The sequence below is a fragment of the Rattus rattus genome, chromosome 11 (assembly GCF_011064425.1).
Source record: "Rattus rattus isolate New Zealand chromosome 11, Rrattus_CSIRO_v1, whole genome shotgun sequence".
NCBI lineage: Eukaryota > Metazoa > Chordata > Mammalia > Rodentia > Muridae > Rattus > Rattus rattus.
Window position 1 is genome coordinate 75,527,993 of NC_046164.1, and position 14,824 is coordinate 75,542,816.

Here is a 14,824-nt window from a genome sequence, read left to right on the forward strand (position 1 = left end):
CCCTGTCCACGGAGCTACCTTGATCTATGCATTCTGTGTATAGATTATCCCAAGGACTGTCCTATGCTCTGGCCCTGTCCCTAAGCCTCCATGATGATCAGGAGTGCAGTGTATAAGGAAGAGTGCAGCCCACAGAGCTGAGACTCAGGGCTGCTGGAAGGCTGACATGGGTCCCGTGGCCCTCACTCTGTCCCCTACCAGTCAGCTCTTCTCATGCCTGTCCACTTCATTCTGGTCTCTACTCTCTAGACCCCTTGAAGCTCTCCTAGCCACCAGGAGAGCAGGGGAGTGACCTGGGGTCAGGCTGCCCTAGAAAGCTAGGCCGAGGAGACTGGTCACATGCCTCTGCTGCTCATCCTTGGGGAGGAGGCTCTGTGTCCTGGTCAGAAGGCCTGGGATGGTGGCAGAGCCCTTGGGGTTCTTTGGACACCTCAGTTGTACCCAGCACAAGCACAGTGTCACGGATGCTTTCCTGAACGGTGTTGTGGCTTCAGGACAGTGTGTGACAGAATTCTCCTGTCACCTGTCCTGGAGCTAGTCATGGGAGCCTAGGCCAAGCCAAGGAAGTCAAGACACTCTTGGGGTGGTCTCTTGCTTGACATGCAGCTAATTCTCTCCCGGAAGTGGAGATACTGAAGCGAGGCTGATGTCCACCCTGTGCTCAGTTACATCCTAGTGTTCCATATGCACACCAGCAGGATGTGTGGAAGGGAAGGACCAGGCCAGCCACACGTCTATAACCAAAGCTGCAGGAGGAAAGGACAGGGAGTACAGGGGTGCGGTACCAGAGGGAGGCAGGAGAGGAGACACCAGAGGGCAATCGGGTAACAGCAGAGATGGATCAGACACTAAGGGGGGTGACAGTGGGGTAATGGTGTCATGCAGTGAGGTGACAGAAGGCAGCGGAGTGTACCAGGTGCCAAGGGGATGCTAGAGGGCAGTGACTGGACAGCAAAGGCCCTGACGACACACCTAGGGGTGATGAGACAGACAACTGAGGGGACTCCAGAGGGTGATCATGTGACACCGATTTATTGGGCTGCAGAGCTGAGGAGAGGCAGACCGGCCCCCGCTTCCGGTCAGCAGCTACATTGTCAGTTCCTGCAGAAGAACCGTCATGTTAGCAGAAGGTCTTTTGTGAAGGACCTCCCTGGGATCTGGGCTGAAGAAGGCTAATATGTGCTCACCATGATGGCATTGACAATGTCACTGTGGTTGTCCTTCAGGGCCCGCACAGCCTTTGCCCTGGACACATTGGCCTGGGCCATCACCAGTTCAATGTCACGAGGTTCTAGTCCGGCCTCCTCTACCTAGCAGAAGGGAATAAGGAGGTGGCTTAAGCTGCCTGAGACCCCTTGAAGCAGTGTGCCCACCCGGACCTTCACCCCATCCTCAGGCATCCTTCAGTGCCCAGAGCCTCCAGGCCTCACCTCCTCGTCTTCCTCCTCTTGCTCCTCACACTCTGGCCTCACCCGGGGCCCAGGGGCCAGCTCAGGGACCAGGGCTGAGGACTCTGAGGGCACCTTGAACTTCTCCGCTGCTGCTTTGTGTACTTGCTGGGACAGGTCCTCAATCTGCAGCACAGACAGATTGAGTGGAGCTCACTGACCCCGGCCCTCCCCCCAACCACCGCATGATCACAGCCAAGACAGACCTTGGCCTCACCAAAGACCACATAGGTGTCTGAGGCGGGGCTCTTGAAGACGTCTGGCTTGGCAATCACAAACAAGATGTTCTTTGACTTCTGGATGGTGATCCTGGTGACTCCCTGAATCTGCCGTAAGCCCAGTTTCGACATTGCCTGTGGCAGAGAGCGGGAGACTCAGACCGCCTTTCCCGGTGTCTGGATGGCTGCCCCTCCCCTGGTCAGGCAGACCTCCCTCTGTAAGGGCCTCCTCAGGACATCCTTGTGTTTAGGGGGAGGGGCGGGTTTCTAGATTTGACTCAACCCTCTTCATGATGGTATTTCTCTGGCTTCTGGGTTTGGGGACATCAGTGAGGATGTCTCCCTCTATATATGTCCTCTCCCAGGGTCCTCTAGGGGAGCTCCCAGCTGACCTTTCGAGCCTTCTTCTCGCTGCGGCTTTGCTTGGCTTTGGCAGTGGTCTCCTCATTGCTGCCAGCTGGGTCCTAGAGGAAGATGAGAACTAAGCAACTGTAGGGGCCGGGCCGGTGCTCACCCAGAGACCCTCCCCCTTCTGGGGCCAACCTGTGCCGGGCACTTCGATTTCTGAGGTGAGATATCCTGCTCATCCAGCTCACCCGACGACTCCCCGTGGCTCTCCGAATGCTGGCCGGAGCCTGGGGCCCTCTGCGAGTCTGGGGGAGGGGCGAGGTATGAGGGCCTCTTACTAGTGCAGGGTCCACCAGTCCCATCCTCTAGTGTCTCCCCGGAAAGAGTCCAGCTGGCCCAGTCACTGACTCCCCCACCCCCACATCCTCTTACCTTCCTCCAGGCTGTCCTCATCCTCTTGTTCATGAGCTGGGAACCCTCGAGGGCCCGATGGGTTTTGGGTCCCAGAGGGAGGAGGCACTTGGCAGGGGCTTGAGATGATGCAAGCCGGGTCTTTGGCATCTGTGGGGGTCACCTTGGGATTGGCGGAGTGAGGCGAGAGGCTGACACGCTGCCGGGCTCCCAGAGGCTTTGTGGATCCTGAGGTGGTAATGGCAGCAGCTCCCTGGGCTCCTGCCCGAGACCTCAGACCACGAGAGGCTGAGGGCTTCTCCTCTTCCACAGGGGCTTTCTGGGAAGTGGGGCACAGGCAAGGGTCTGGGGGCCCTGGGGATGATTGGAATGCCCTGTCGAGGGCACTGGGAGCAGAAGGGTCAGGGTCAGGGTCAGGGTCCAGAAGCCTATTCTGAGGTGTGGTGAGCAGGTCACCTGCAGAGTTTTCTGAGGAGAGATTAAGGGTACCAAGGGTCACCTTGGGCTGTTCTCTGCTGCCTAGGCCTAGCACAGGCTCCGGGTGCTGAAAGGGTGGTGCACACCTGGCAGTCTCTTCAGAGTAGACCCTGCTCAGTGTGCATGTGGCTCTTGCTGGGGACCCTGGGCAGGAACCAAGCTTGGATTGTACAGATACAGCCACAGGAAGCCTGGGGCCTGAGGAGTCCTTGACACTCAGGCTTGTTCCCTCCCCAGCGGAGTTCATCAGCTGTGGCTGGCTGGTCTCAGAGCATGCAGCAGGATGCGCCTTGAAGGCCTCCGTGGTGCCCTGCGATGCTGTTGACTTGGACCCCTTTCCCTGCCCTGGTGGTTTGGGGCCTCTCCCACACTTGTTCTTGGCCCTCGAGGCCTGTCTTTGAGGTGAGTGTGTCTTGGCCCCATCGTGGGCTTCAAGACGTGCTCCTGGCTTGGGTGCAGCTAGGTTCTCAGTTACTTTCTCCCCCATACAGGATAGGGGCTCAGGGGTCTTTGTGCTCAAAGTGGGACCTGACTCGTCTCCTGGAGCCCCAAGGTTGTCATTCTTTACAACTGGCTCTGAGCCATTCTGTTGGGCTTGGTCTGAAGCTGGGAGCTCAGAGTGTGGAGGCTTTGCATCCTGTTTCTTAGGCACTGGCCTGGGTCCTAAGGCCACACCTAATTCCTGATGGGCCTCAGAGACAGAAGGCTTGGTTCCCGGGGTGTAGCCTGCTTCTCTCTGCAGGGCCTGAGGGGTGTCTTGAGCACTCAGCTCTGGGTCTGAGGTGGACTCTATACCTCCAAGGGGTGGGGGTGCCACCACAGGCATGTCCTGGGTTGCTGTGGCAATCCCTTCATCCTGCCGGGACTCCATTGTGCCTGCAACCACAGATTCTAGGTCTGAGGTTGAATCTAAGCCTTGCAGTGGTGAAGGTAATGCTACTGGGGCAACCTGGGGTCTGGTGACGCCCTCCTCAGGCTGCTGTGGTTCCAGTGTGGCAGCAACCTCAGGTTCTGGCTCTGAGGTGGGGTCTGAGCTTTGCAGGGGTACAGATGATGCTGTAGGAGACTCCTGGGGTACTGTGACAATCTCTTCATCCTGCTGGGACCTCCGTGTGGCAGCAACCTCAGGTTCTGGCTCTGAGGTGGGGTCTGAGCTTTGCAGGGGTACAGATGATGCTGTAGGAGACTCCTGGGGTACTGTGACAATCTCTTCATCCTGCTGGGACCTCAGTGTGGCAGCAACCTCAGGTTCTGGCTCTGAGGTGGGGTCTGAGCTTTGCAGAGGTACAGGTGATGCTGTAGGAGACTCCTGGGGTACTGTGACAATCTCTTCATCCTGCTGGGACCTCGGTGTGGCAGCAACCTCAGGTTCTGGCTCTGAGGTGGGGTCTGAGCTTTGCAGGGGTACAGGTGATGCTGTAGGAGACTCCTGGGGTACTGTGACAATCTCTTCATCCTGCTGGGACCTCAGTGTGAGCACAGCCTCAGGTTCTGGCTCTGAGGTGGGGTCTGAGCTTTGCAGGGGTACAGATGATGCTGTAGGAGACTCCTGGGGTACTGTGACAATCTCTTCATCCTGCTGGGACCTCAGTGTGGGCACAGCTTCAGGTTCTGGCTCTGAGGTGGGGTCTGAGCTTTGCAGGGGTACAGATGATGCTGTAGGAGACTCCTGGGGTACTGTGACAATCTCTTCATCCTGCTGGGACCTCAGTGTGGCACAGCCTCAGGTTCTGGCTCTGAGGTGGGGTCTGAGGCTTGCAGGGGTACAGATGATGCTGTAGGAGACTCCTGGGGTACTGTGACAATCTCTTCATCCTGCTGGGACCTCAGCGTGAGCACAGCCTCAGGTTCTGGCTCTGAGGTGGGGTCTGAGGCTTGCAGGGCTGGGGATGATGCCACAGGGGTATCCTGGAGCTCTGGGACACCTTCCTTAGCCTGCTGGAACTCAAATGTAGCCACGGCCCCAGCCTCAGGACCTGGGGTTGGATCCGTACTTTGTAGGGGTGGAAGTGATAGCACAGGGACATCCTGGAGTACTGTGACACATCCCTCATCTTGCTGGGGCTCTAGCATGACTACAGCCACAGACTCGGGGCCCGAGGTGGGATCTGTATTTTGCAAGAGTAGGGGTAATGTCATAAGGGGGTCCTGCGGTATTGCTACACCTCCCTCAGCCTTCCAGGGCCCCACTGAAGCCACAGTCACATACTCCATTGTGGAGGGAAGGCCCTGGCCTCCTTCCTTCAAGTTCTCAGGAAGGACTGGACACATGGCGGGGCCTGCTCCTTCCTGCAGATCTGGAATTGCCTCTGCAGTGAGGGGTTTACAGCCTAAGATCATGCTTATCCCCTTCTGGCAGGGCTCAGGAAGAGCCTTGGATGCTTGTTCAGCAACCGAGTCATCTTTGTTCTCCACCCATGGGGTCACTGTGGTAGCTTCCTCCACCTGGGGGTCTGGAGCTGTTTGCCGATCAGGAGGCGTCCTAGTAGCTTCGGACTCTATGCCTAAAGTTAGAATCTCTTCTGCTATTTCTGCAGCCAACTCCTGGCTATCGGTTAGGCAGATCTCTTGCTCTGATGTCTGAGGTGTGAACTCTGCTGCCCCTGGAAATGCGGTCCTGCTCCTGTACTCCTGCTCTGTATTCTGAACACTGGGCTGGGCATGGGGCTCCCCACTGTACAGCCTGTCATCGTCTGCCCCTGCGTAGGAAGCTGAGTCTGAGTCAGAGGAGGCCGCCGAGGTATCGTCCCGGAAGGCGAAGGCCTCATCCATGCCCTCGATGATGGACAGGTCGGACAGCGACTGCAGGAAGGAGGCAGATGTGCTGTCGTCCTCACCCTCTCCAGCCAGGTCTCCATCCGGGGTTGCAGCAGCAGCAGCAGCAGCAGCAGCTCCCTCCTCTTCATCCTCCTCCTCCTCCTCTTGGGGCAATGGTGTCACCTCCACAGCCTCCACCTGGAAGATGAGGCTACCCCGGAAGGGCAGGAGGGCGGCAGGGATCATCGGGTCGTTGGCCAGGCAGTTTGGGTCAAAGAAATGGCCCTCTTGGCTCCAGGAAGAGCTGCTGTCTGCTGAGAGGCTGGACTCAGAGGATGGTGGCTCAGGAGGTGATGTGGGGTGGGGCTCTAGTTCATCTACCACTGACCCTGATGGGGAGAGGCCCCACTCGGAGGGGAAGTCCAGCCCTTCGGCGGGGGCCAGCAGACTGAGGGAACAGGAAGGCGATGAAGCCCAGCTGTCCCCATCTGCCGTAATGTAGGAGCCGGAGGGTGAGGCTGGTGTTGAGTCCAGTAACTCATCCAGCAGCTCGGCCTCCAGACCCCAGGCACCCCTGTGGGGCCCATGATCAGGAAGCAGGGCATAGGTGGTCTTGGTGGGAGTAGAGGGGGGTGTGAAGTAAGAATCGAGATCAGGGGGAGGGGAAGGCACAGGAGGATCACCCTGAGAACACAGCTCCGGAGGTGGGTGCAGGGCAGTGTGCCCACCCTCCCGGTCCCTGAGCACTGGCCAGGCTGCCCTGGGTGAAGGGAGGACCTGGCATGTTTCCTCACCCATCACGATGCGGGGCTCCAGGGTGGTGGGGAGAGGGACATCGGCAGGCACAGGCTGGAGAGGCAGGCCCTCAGGGAGGACCACTAGGCTCGGGCTGCCCTCTGCCGGGTCCACCCAGGTTGAGGCAGCCCCACTGGGCCCTGCATCCCAGCTGGCCCCCTCAGGCTGGGGCCGGGCACCTGGCTTGCTGGACAGGAATGTAAGCGCCAGAGGGCTAGGCCCTGGGGTCAGGCCATGGGGCTCCCGTTGGTCCCCTTTCAGGATGGTTGCAATAGCTGCATCACATGGGAGATCTGTGGAGACAGAAAAGCACATGAGCTGCCCTCTGGACACATCTCAGGGTCAGGCCAGGTGAAGAGCTGAACACGGGGATAGGCGGGTTTCCATGGAAGTTTGTAGAGAAGACAGTGGCCTGTAGGCTAAGTGTATTGGAGGAAGAATTTCCAGGTGTTTCAGCAGATCAGGCAGCTGCTGACAGGCTTTGTAAGAAGGGGAGCCATGAGGAGTGCCGTTGTGTATTAGATACTGAGGCTTTTTTGGGGGACACATCAGCACAGGCCCTGTCTCTGTTCACAATCCAGCTTGCCCGTTCAGCTTGGTTCAACTGGGCTGGGCAGGAGCAGAGAGCCACGAGAATCCACCGGGCTGCCAGCTCCTTCCTGTGACAAGGGCAGGGGTCCTGCACACTGCAGCTCTGGAACATTCCAGGTCTACTGTAAGCAGGAGGTTTTGCCTCTAGCCCCTCTCTCTCCTACCCTTGCTGCCCTTACTCGAGGCTAACCTCGGACTCCTCAGAGCTCTCAGCGTAACCCCGCATGGAGCTAAGTTTCCGGAGAACGGAGACAGACATGTACCACAGAGTCTGAACTGCGGCCTCCTGCTCAAAAGGGCCGTGGTGGGAATTGATGCCCTGGGAACAGGACGGCTGAGGGAAGAAGGCTGATCATGTCCTCTCCATCGTGGCAGCCGCTCATGGTAACAGATTCTCCACCATGCTTCGAGCTCCCGGCCTGCCCTGGGGTCCTTCTCTAGGCCTCAGGCACCGTCTGGGTCAGGTACAGGTGCTCACAGAAGCTCAGGGGCTGACACACCTTCTGCTGGCACGCAGCGCCACTTACACATGCTGGGGCCGTGGAGCGCTGTGGGTCAGAAAGTACTTAGGGACTTAGGACAGTAGCAAAGAAACCTGTCCAGATGGCGGCACCCCACACTCCCTCCTATCTTTCTGGCTGATGCTGTCTTGCCTCTCGATGAGCTGCATGTCCCTACTCGGGTTACTCTGCACATTCATTTGAGTCTGTGGCTTTTAGCTCAACCATCTAAGTGTTTCTCTGAGTGCTCATTTTTAAAGACTCTAACAGCCCCCCCCCCTCACCTGGACCATGGCCAAACACACATCTCTTTGAAGTATCCACTTAAAGCCTTCCCAGTGTCCCCAGAGCTCAGTTCACATCCTGCGTAAGAGGGGGAGGGGCAGTGCCTAGGGGCCTGCCGCTCCAGCAGGCACACAGCCAACGCTGCTGGCTTTACCATGCTCACTGGTGACAGGGCAACATTGCCTGCACCGTGGCGGCTTTGTCTTTCTCAGCTACTGAGCAGTTCTCAGCCAGGATGAGAGGGAAGCTGAGGGGGGAGACAGCCACCTCCCTGATATCTGTTCTCAGCAATATCTGAGCACTAGGCTCTTTGACACCAGCTGGAATCGTTGACCCGAAGCTGGGCTACTAGGACAATCAGGGCTCCTGACAGAAAGGAAGCAGGGGGTTCCTTCAGGTTCTTTTAGGGACATGGCACTGGACGTGGGTGTGGCTAGTAGCCATCACTGGGTGTTCCCAAGTCAGGTTCTTGCCATCTACACTTCCTAGTGTGGCCCCAGGGCAGTAGGGCAGAATTGGGCCAAGGTTAAAATGGAAGGGGGAATAGAAGACCAAGGTGTGTGTGTGTCATTCAAGGTCACCAAGAAAACCAGCTTCTGACTGGATCTGGGGAGTCCCAGCCTAGATTGCCTGTTTCCCCAGCAAGAGTAGGGTGAGAACTGTTAGCTCTCAACATGGACCCTGGCAGAGCACTGGTACCACCCCCATTCTTGACCATCCTGTCCCTAGATAACTTCTTGCACCCAGCAAGGTGCCCTTGGCTTTGCCCAAGTTACACACATCCCATCTCCAGCAAGGAGCACTCAAACTTCGAGTATCCTCAGGCCTGCAAGTGGACTGATCTCTACCAACATTTAATGCCCCTTCCTCTCCAAGTTCTGTATAGTAAGACCACTGATGGCTAGGATACTTGTTCAAGGCCCCACCTCTCAGACCCAGCTCTGCCGGTTTCCTCTGGCTGGGCTTCCAGGTTCCATGGGTCCTACAACTCTCTTGTAAGTCTAGCCGCTTGCTGCCCTGGGCACCCAAGGTACCTCTAAGGACCCTCTGGTGGTCACAGGATGAGCCTATAAGGACCCTCTGGGCCTCCCACTTCCAAATCTGCCACCCCAACATCGGTTCTGGGGCCCAGCTCTCTGTGGACAATGGAACGCGATGTGGCACAGAGACCCAAGTAAATGGGACTTGGTCCAAAGAATACGGCCCTCCACAGCCCAGAGTGAAAGGCTAAGACGTTGCCCTTCATAGCTTCAAGGCTAGGAAGATACTGTCTGCAGCCTCTAGGCTTTCATGAAATCCTGGGGCTGGGGGATGGGGGAAAGATGCAGATGGAGGGAAGAACCAACCGCTCTGGAAAGTCAGGGGAGGGGACTATGAGGAGGTAGAGGGATGGAGGAGAGAGAAAGCCAGAGAAAGGTTTTGAGTCTGAAAGGGGAGCCGGCGCGGTCTCACCTGTGCGGGATCCAGACCCTCCTGCCTCAGGCAGCGGCAGCTCAGCGCCCGCAGCCTCCCCGGGCATGGCCTGGACGTGTGCCTGCCGATACCCCTGTCTCTCTGTCCCTCTGTCCGTCAATGCGCTCGGAGTAGCCAGCACGGCCACCGCCCCTCTGCTGGGGGGGGGGGCGTAAATGACGTCAGCACTGCCCCGCCCGCCTATCAAGCGGAGTGAGCGTGCGCCAGCTCGCCGAGCACTGCGGAGCGCCAGAGGGAGGGCGCTCGTTCCCTACGTTCACCTCATCGCCTCTCTCCCACTGCTGAGCCTAGGGCCATTAGGCTGCGCCCTGCCCCGCCTTCCCCGCAGCATCCAAGAGGCCGCTTGGAGGCCAGACTCCTCTCAAGGTGACATCGCTTCTTAACTGAAAAGAGTCAAAAGGTGTCTCCAGAACCAGGGGTTAATCTGGGGAGATGGCTATATATTCTGCAGAGGGGGCAGGGCCACTTTAATAAGTGATGGCTCAACCTATCGCTCAATGTCTGGACAGAGGACACAGGGAGCCCAGGAAAGGAGCCTAAGCCCCTAAGCCCCAAGATGAGCTGAAACAGCAGCTCGGGATTGGCTGCTCCTGGCAGTCAGTCTCCATAGCAACTACCTCCTGTCTCTGTGGCAACGGGAGGGAGATGGAACCAGGTGCGCCAGGGAAAGCGGCTCCAGACAAGATCTTGGGCTGAGCTGGATCTTTGACTTCTAGCTCGGCAGTCGTCATTTCTTTCATCCTTCAGTTACAACAGGGAAGAAATGTATCTCACTAACTCTATTCCCGCCAGCCCTGTGCCCCATCTCCAGAGACGATGCTTACCATTTCCCTCTCTGAAATGTACTATGCTTCCATCCCGGCTGTTGCAATGCTCAGCGCGTGCCCCCTCCCCTCCCAGTGCCAGGCACCAGATGAATGAATGACACATTGTCATCTGTGAGCTGGAGTCCGGGAAATTAGTAGCTATTGAGGCAAGCAAGGAGGGAGTGTCCAATGTATAGGACCTTCTGGATCTACAGGAAGCCAGGTGCTGTTCCCTATTCCCCTGTACCTGTCTTGAGGTGGACACCAATGTACCCCCAGCACCCTTACCCACCACATCCAAACAAGATCAGCATCTCCTGAAAAACTGCCTCACCTCTTTCTGTTGCTGACAAATCACCCTGTCCTCCTGATATTTGACTTTATATTTAAGGACCCTTACCTTACCTCCAAGGATCTAAGTTGTTTCCTCCTGTGGAAACCCCCCCCTTTTGGAGAGTTTTTTTTTTTTTTCTTTTCCTGTGTAGACCTGGCTGTCCTGGAATCCACACTGTAGACAGGTTGGTCTCGAACTCACAGAGATCATCTGCCTGTGCTTCTAGTGTGCTAGGACCAAAGGTGTGTGCTGCCACCACCCAGCCCCCTAGTTGTTTTTGTCCCTGGTGTTTATCACAGCAACAGAAAGCAAACTAATCCAGCAATTGGTACCAGAAGATGGGTTGTGGCTGTGGTGGTCTGACCATGTTGTTTTGTGGGAAGATTGCGGAAGTATCCCCAGAGCTTTGGGCTAGAAAGGACCGCCGAGAGCTTAATAAGCTGTTGTAGGGCTTGAAGACAGGAATGTTGAGGTACAGATGGTGGAGACCTGGCTTGTAATTACGACTGTGGTTTCTGGTTAGCTGGGGCTGAAGAGTCAGCTGTGATTTTAACAGGAGACCAGCACCACTAAAGTGAGACCCTTGCTTTACTGAGACAATTGACGACGGTTAACTGGGGCTGGAAAAGAGTTGAGCTGTGTTTAGAGACCAGCATCACTGAGGCAAAGTCTTCTGAGAAGTGTGTTCTCAGGGTCAGCACACTGAACTTGTGGTCCAGCAGGACCAAAGCTTAATTTCAAACTGGTAGCCGAGCTTAGTATTGCTGTAAGAGTATCCCAGATGGTTTTAAATTACCCTACCAGTACTGACGACATGAAGGGTTACGGAGAGCAGCCGAGAACAGTGTGTTGGAGACACCGGGTCTGTGGGACTAGGAACAGCAGTGGGTGGAGTCTGTAAGACTCCTCAGGCCTGTTTAGAGCCCAGATCCCAGTGCCTCCTAGACACTGAACTACACTGCCGGGGCTTGGCTTTGCTCTGTAACTGTGCCCTGGTTCTTCCCTCTTGGAACAGAAGTACATTACTTGTTTCGGATTTTACAGAAGTCCAGTTGAGAGACTGGATTTTTAAGACTTAACTTTTAAAGGTGTGTGCCACCATGCCAGGCCCAATGTGTGTGGTATGTGCACAGACTGCAGTGGAAGTCAGAGGACAGCGTATAGGAGTTGGCTACAATCCTTCCACCATGCTGGTCCTAGGGACTGAACTCAGGGTGTTAGGTTTGGCAGAAAATGGCTTTACCAGCTGACTTGTTTTAATGGTCTCATAAAATATGTATTTAAAAAAATGTCCTTAGATCATCCTTCAAACATTTTTTCTAGTCTATAAAACAGTACCAACATATTTAATAACTGGGCTTGGTAGTAAGTTCCAGGATAGCCAGGGCTAACCAGTAAGGCCCTGTCTAAAAAAAATCAAAATAAGTCAGGCATTGGTGGCATACACCTTTAATTCCAACATTTGGGGGGCAGAGGGAGGCAGATCTCTGAGCCAACCTTGTCTACAGAGCATGTTCCAAGACAGTTAGAGCTACAAAGAGAAACCCTGTTTCAGAAAAAACAAAAAAGTGAAGCAACAAATATATTCCCATACCAACATGAGCAAAAATCAGAACTCAAATAACAGAAAGACAACAGGAAGGAGGAAAAATAACTCTTCATGTCCAAAGCAGGATCTGGGGGTATATCCCATAATTCCAGTGTTTGGGGGGCAGAAACAGAATTACTCCAAGTTCAAGGCCAGCCTAGTCTACACAGTGAGTACTAGCTCAGTCAGAACTACCTGGTAACACCCTGTCTCCAAAGAAACACAATAACAACAACAACAATAACAATAAAAACCCAAACCAAAAAACTAGATTGGAAATTTCTGCCAAAAAGTGAAATTAACATAAAAATTTTAAAATGTTTCAGGAAAAATAGCTGTGTCATCATTTGTTTTCAGGGCAGATATCTTGGCCCAACAGTGGGGCTGTCTGGCAGGAGCCATCCGTCCTCTTCCTCAGACCCTATACTGACCTGAAGGAGAGCTGCAGGACATCCCACTCCTTCCCCTCAACCTCCCATTTGGTCCCCACATCCCAGGAAAGCAGTCTCTAGGAATGGTTCCTACCTAGGGTCACCCATATCTTTTACCAGGACCTCTCAGCTCCAAGTTCCAGATGTAATGCTCCTGATATCTCCTGATACCGTCTGTTAAGCAGTGTGGTTCAATGAGAATGGCCCTACCGGGCCATGTATGAATACATGGCCTCGCTTGAACCATTAAGAAAGGATTGGGAAGTGTGTCACTGGAGCAAGCTTTGAGACATGAAAAGAGCCTCCTGCTATGCCCAGTGTGTTTCCTGTCCCTGCTTGGCATGAGCTCTTAGCTGGTTTTGGTCCATTCTATCAACATCATCACACTGACTAGATCAGGTGAGCTCAAGGTAGCAGCTACACTGGGTTGTTCTAAAGCTATGCACATCGAAGAATAGGAAGTAAATTCAGCCAAAATTCCAGGGCTGAGACAGGATTCCCAGAAGCCTGTGCTTTGAATCATCACCCAACATATGGCACTGTTTCTATTACTGGGATTCATGGGTCCAGCATCCAAGAGCTGGGGATGGTACCATTCACTACCACTCCTAGTGACACCAAAACCTTTTGCTTTCTAACTCTCCAACATTGTTACTCTACTGGCCAAGAGCCTCTGGTACCACACCAGGGAGTGCTTCTGCCCAGGGGTGACAACAAACGCCCCACTGAACTGTAAGCCAAGACAGTTTGGGCTCCTGATGCCCTTGACTCCAGGTTAAGACAGTAGTTACGACTAGGCATGGTGGCTCACATCTTTAATCCCAGCACTTGAGGCAGAGGCAGGTAGATCTCTGTTGAGTTTGAGGCTAGCCTGCTCTATATAGTGAGCTCCAGGACAGCCAAGGCTCTGAGAGACCCCATCTCAAAAAACAAAACAAAAAAACGCAACAAAAAAACCCTGCCAACCACCTCCTCCACCAAACAGCCTTAAACGCGTTCAAGCAAGCAGTTCTTGTGTTTGAGGTGACACTTATATATCATGACCCAGGGGAACTGGACTGCTTCTCCAAAATGAAGTCAGCTGTCAGTGCAGGAGATCCTTTCAGGGTATTTTGGTGTGGCCATGTCCTGTGATTAAATCCAATGGGAAGTTTCAACCCAGTCCAAGTAGGAATGCCAAGGGCCCAGCGCCTTGGGGATGAAAGGAAAGAACCACGACCTGTTAGGGTGAATGGGTGGAAGAAGACAGTTACAGATACCAGCTAAGGCCATTTGATAAGTCAGAGGAACAAGGATTGTGAGTAATGTTGTCTGACAGGTGTTAGACAAGCTGTGAAGCATCTTTGGGGGATGGGGAACACTCCCCTCCAGAGTGGGTAGCACTTTGGCTTATCCGGATACACAGGAGTTTGAGGCGGGCTGGCAGGACGGCTGACTGGACTGCTATGCTTGCTGCATAAACCTGGGGACCTAAACATAGAAAATAAACATGGACAACTCTCCTCTAGCTTACTTCATGCACATACAATGGCTTTCAAGCCCAGCTACCATAATAAAGTAAAAGATTAGGCAGCTGTGACTACGAACTGTTGAGCCAGTTAGCGACTCTAGACTGACCACCCCAGTGTGCACCACTGAAGTGACAGGTGGCTAGACGTCCAAACTCTCCAAGACCCGAGTCATTCACAAGTCAGTCACCTGTGCCCTCACCATCATTAACCATATGTAAATAGAGAGACCTGAGGAAATTCTTCAAGGGTGAACACCTGAGCAGATGTACCGCACCAGTGATGCTTATTTGTCTGCATTGCTCCTTGATAGCATTGCGGCCACACCACCGTTCACTAACCACTGGGACCCTGCGTCTCCAGCCTTCCAAACGACTGAAGACAAGTGACTCTCCAGGAGTGCTCCAGTCTTGAGCACAAGATTGACGTAACGCAGCTGGCTAGGTTGAGGGCTAAGCAGCTACCAGGTTCTCAGCTCTCCGATGTAGAAGGAGTGAAGCCGTTAACTGGTTCTGTTCCTCTAGAGAACCCTAACACCCAGAAAATACGGGCACACTCCTGTAATTCCCTAAGATCAGGATCAGAGTTCAAGGTCAGCTTCCACTAACTACAAACAAACAATGCATGAGACTAACGGGAGCTCAGCCACAGGCCTTTAATCCCAACATCGGGGAAGCAGAGGCAGGTGGTCTGTGAGTCTGAGGCCAGCCTGGTCTACAGAGTCGAGTTCCAGGACAGCTAGGGCTACACAGAGAAACCCAGTCCCCAAAAGCCAAATAGAAAGGAAAAAATAAAAGAGAGCCTAGAAATCAGACAGTATAAACAAATTAACAAACACATCTGTTTGGTTCCCA

The 14,824-nt window shown here is 54.4% G+C and overlaps 1 protein-coding gene across 1 annotated transcript; it reads right to left on the reverse strand.

Annotated features, from left to right (window-relative positions):
• Positions 1-1,013: 1,013 nt before the first annotated feature.
• On the reverse strand, positions 1,014-9,449 carry Nacad (NAC alpha domain containing). Its single transcript, XM_032916034.1, is given in 9 exon segments — positions 1,014-1,101; positions 1,188-1,310; positions 1,431-1,574; positions 1,655-1,801; positions 2,059-2,130; positions 2,210-2,319; positions 2,447-4,621; positions 4,624-6,747; positions 9,283-9,449. Coding segments are annotated over 9 exon segments (4,977 nt in total). The 5' UTR covers positions 9,350-9,449; the 3' UTR covers positions 1,014-1,086.
• Positions 9,450-14,824: the final 5,375 nt, after the last annotated feature.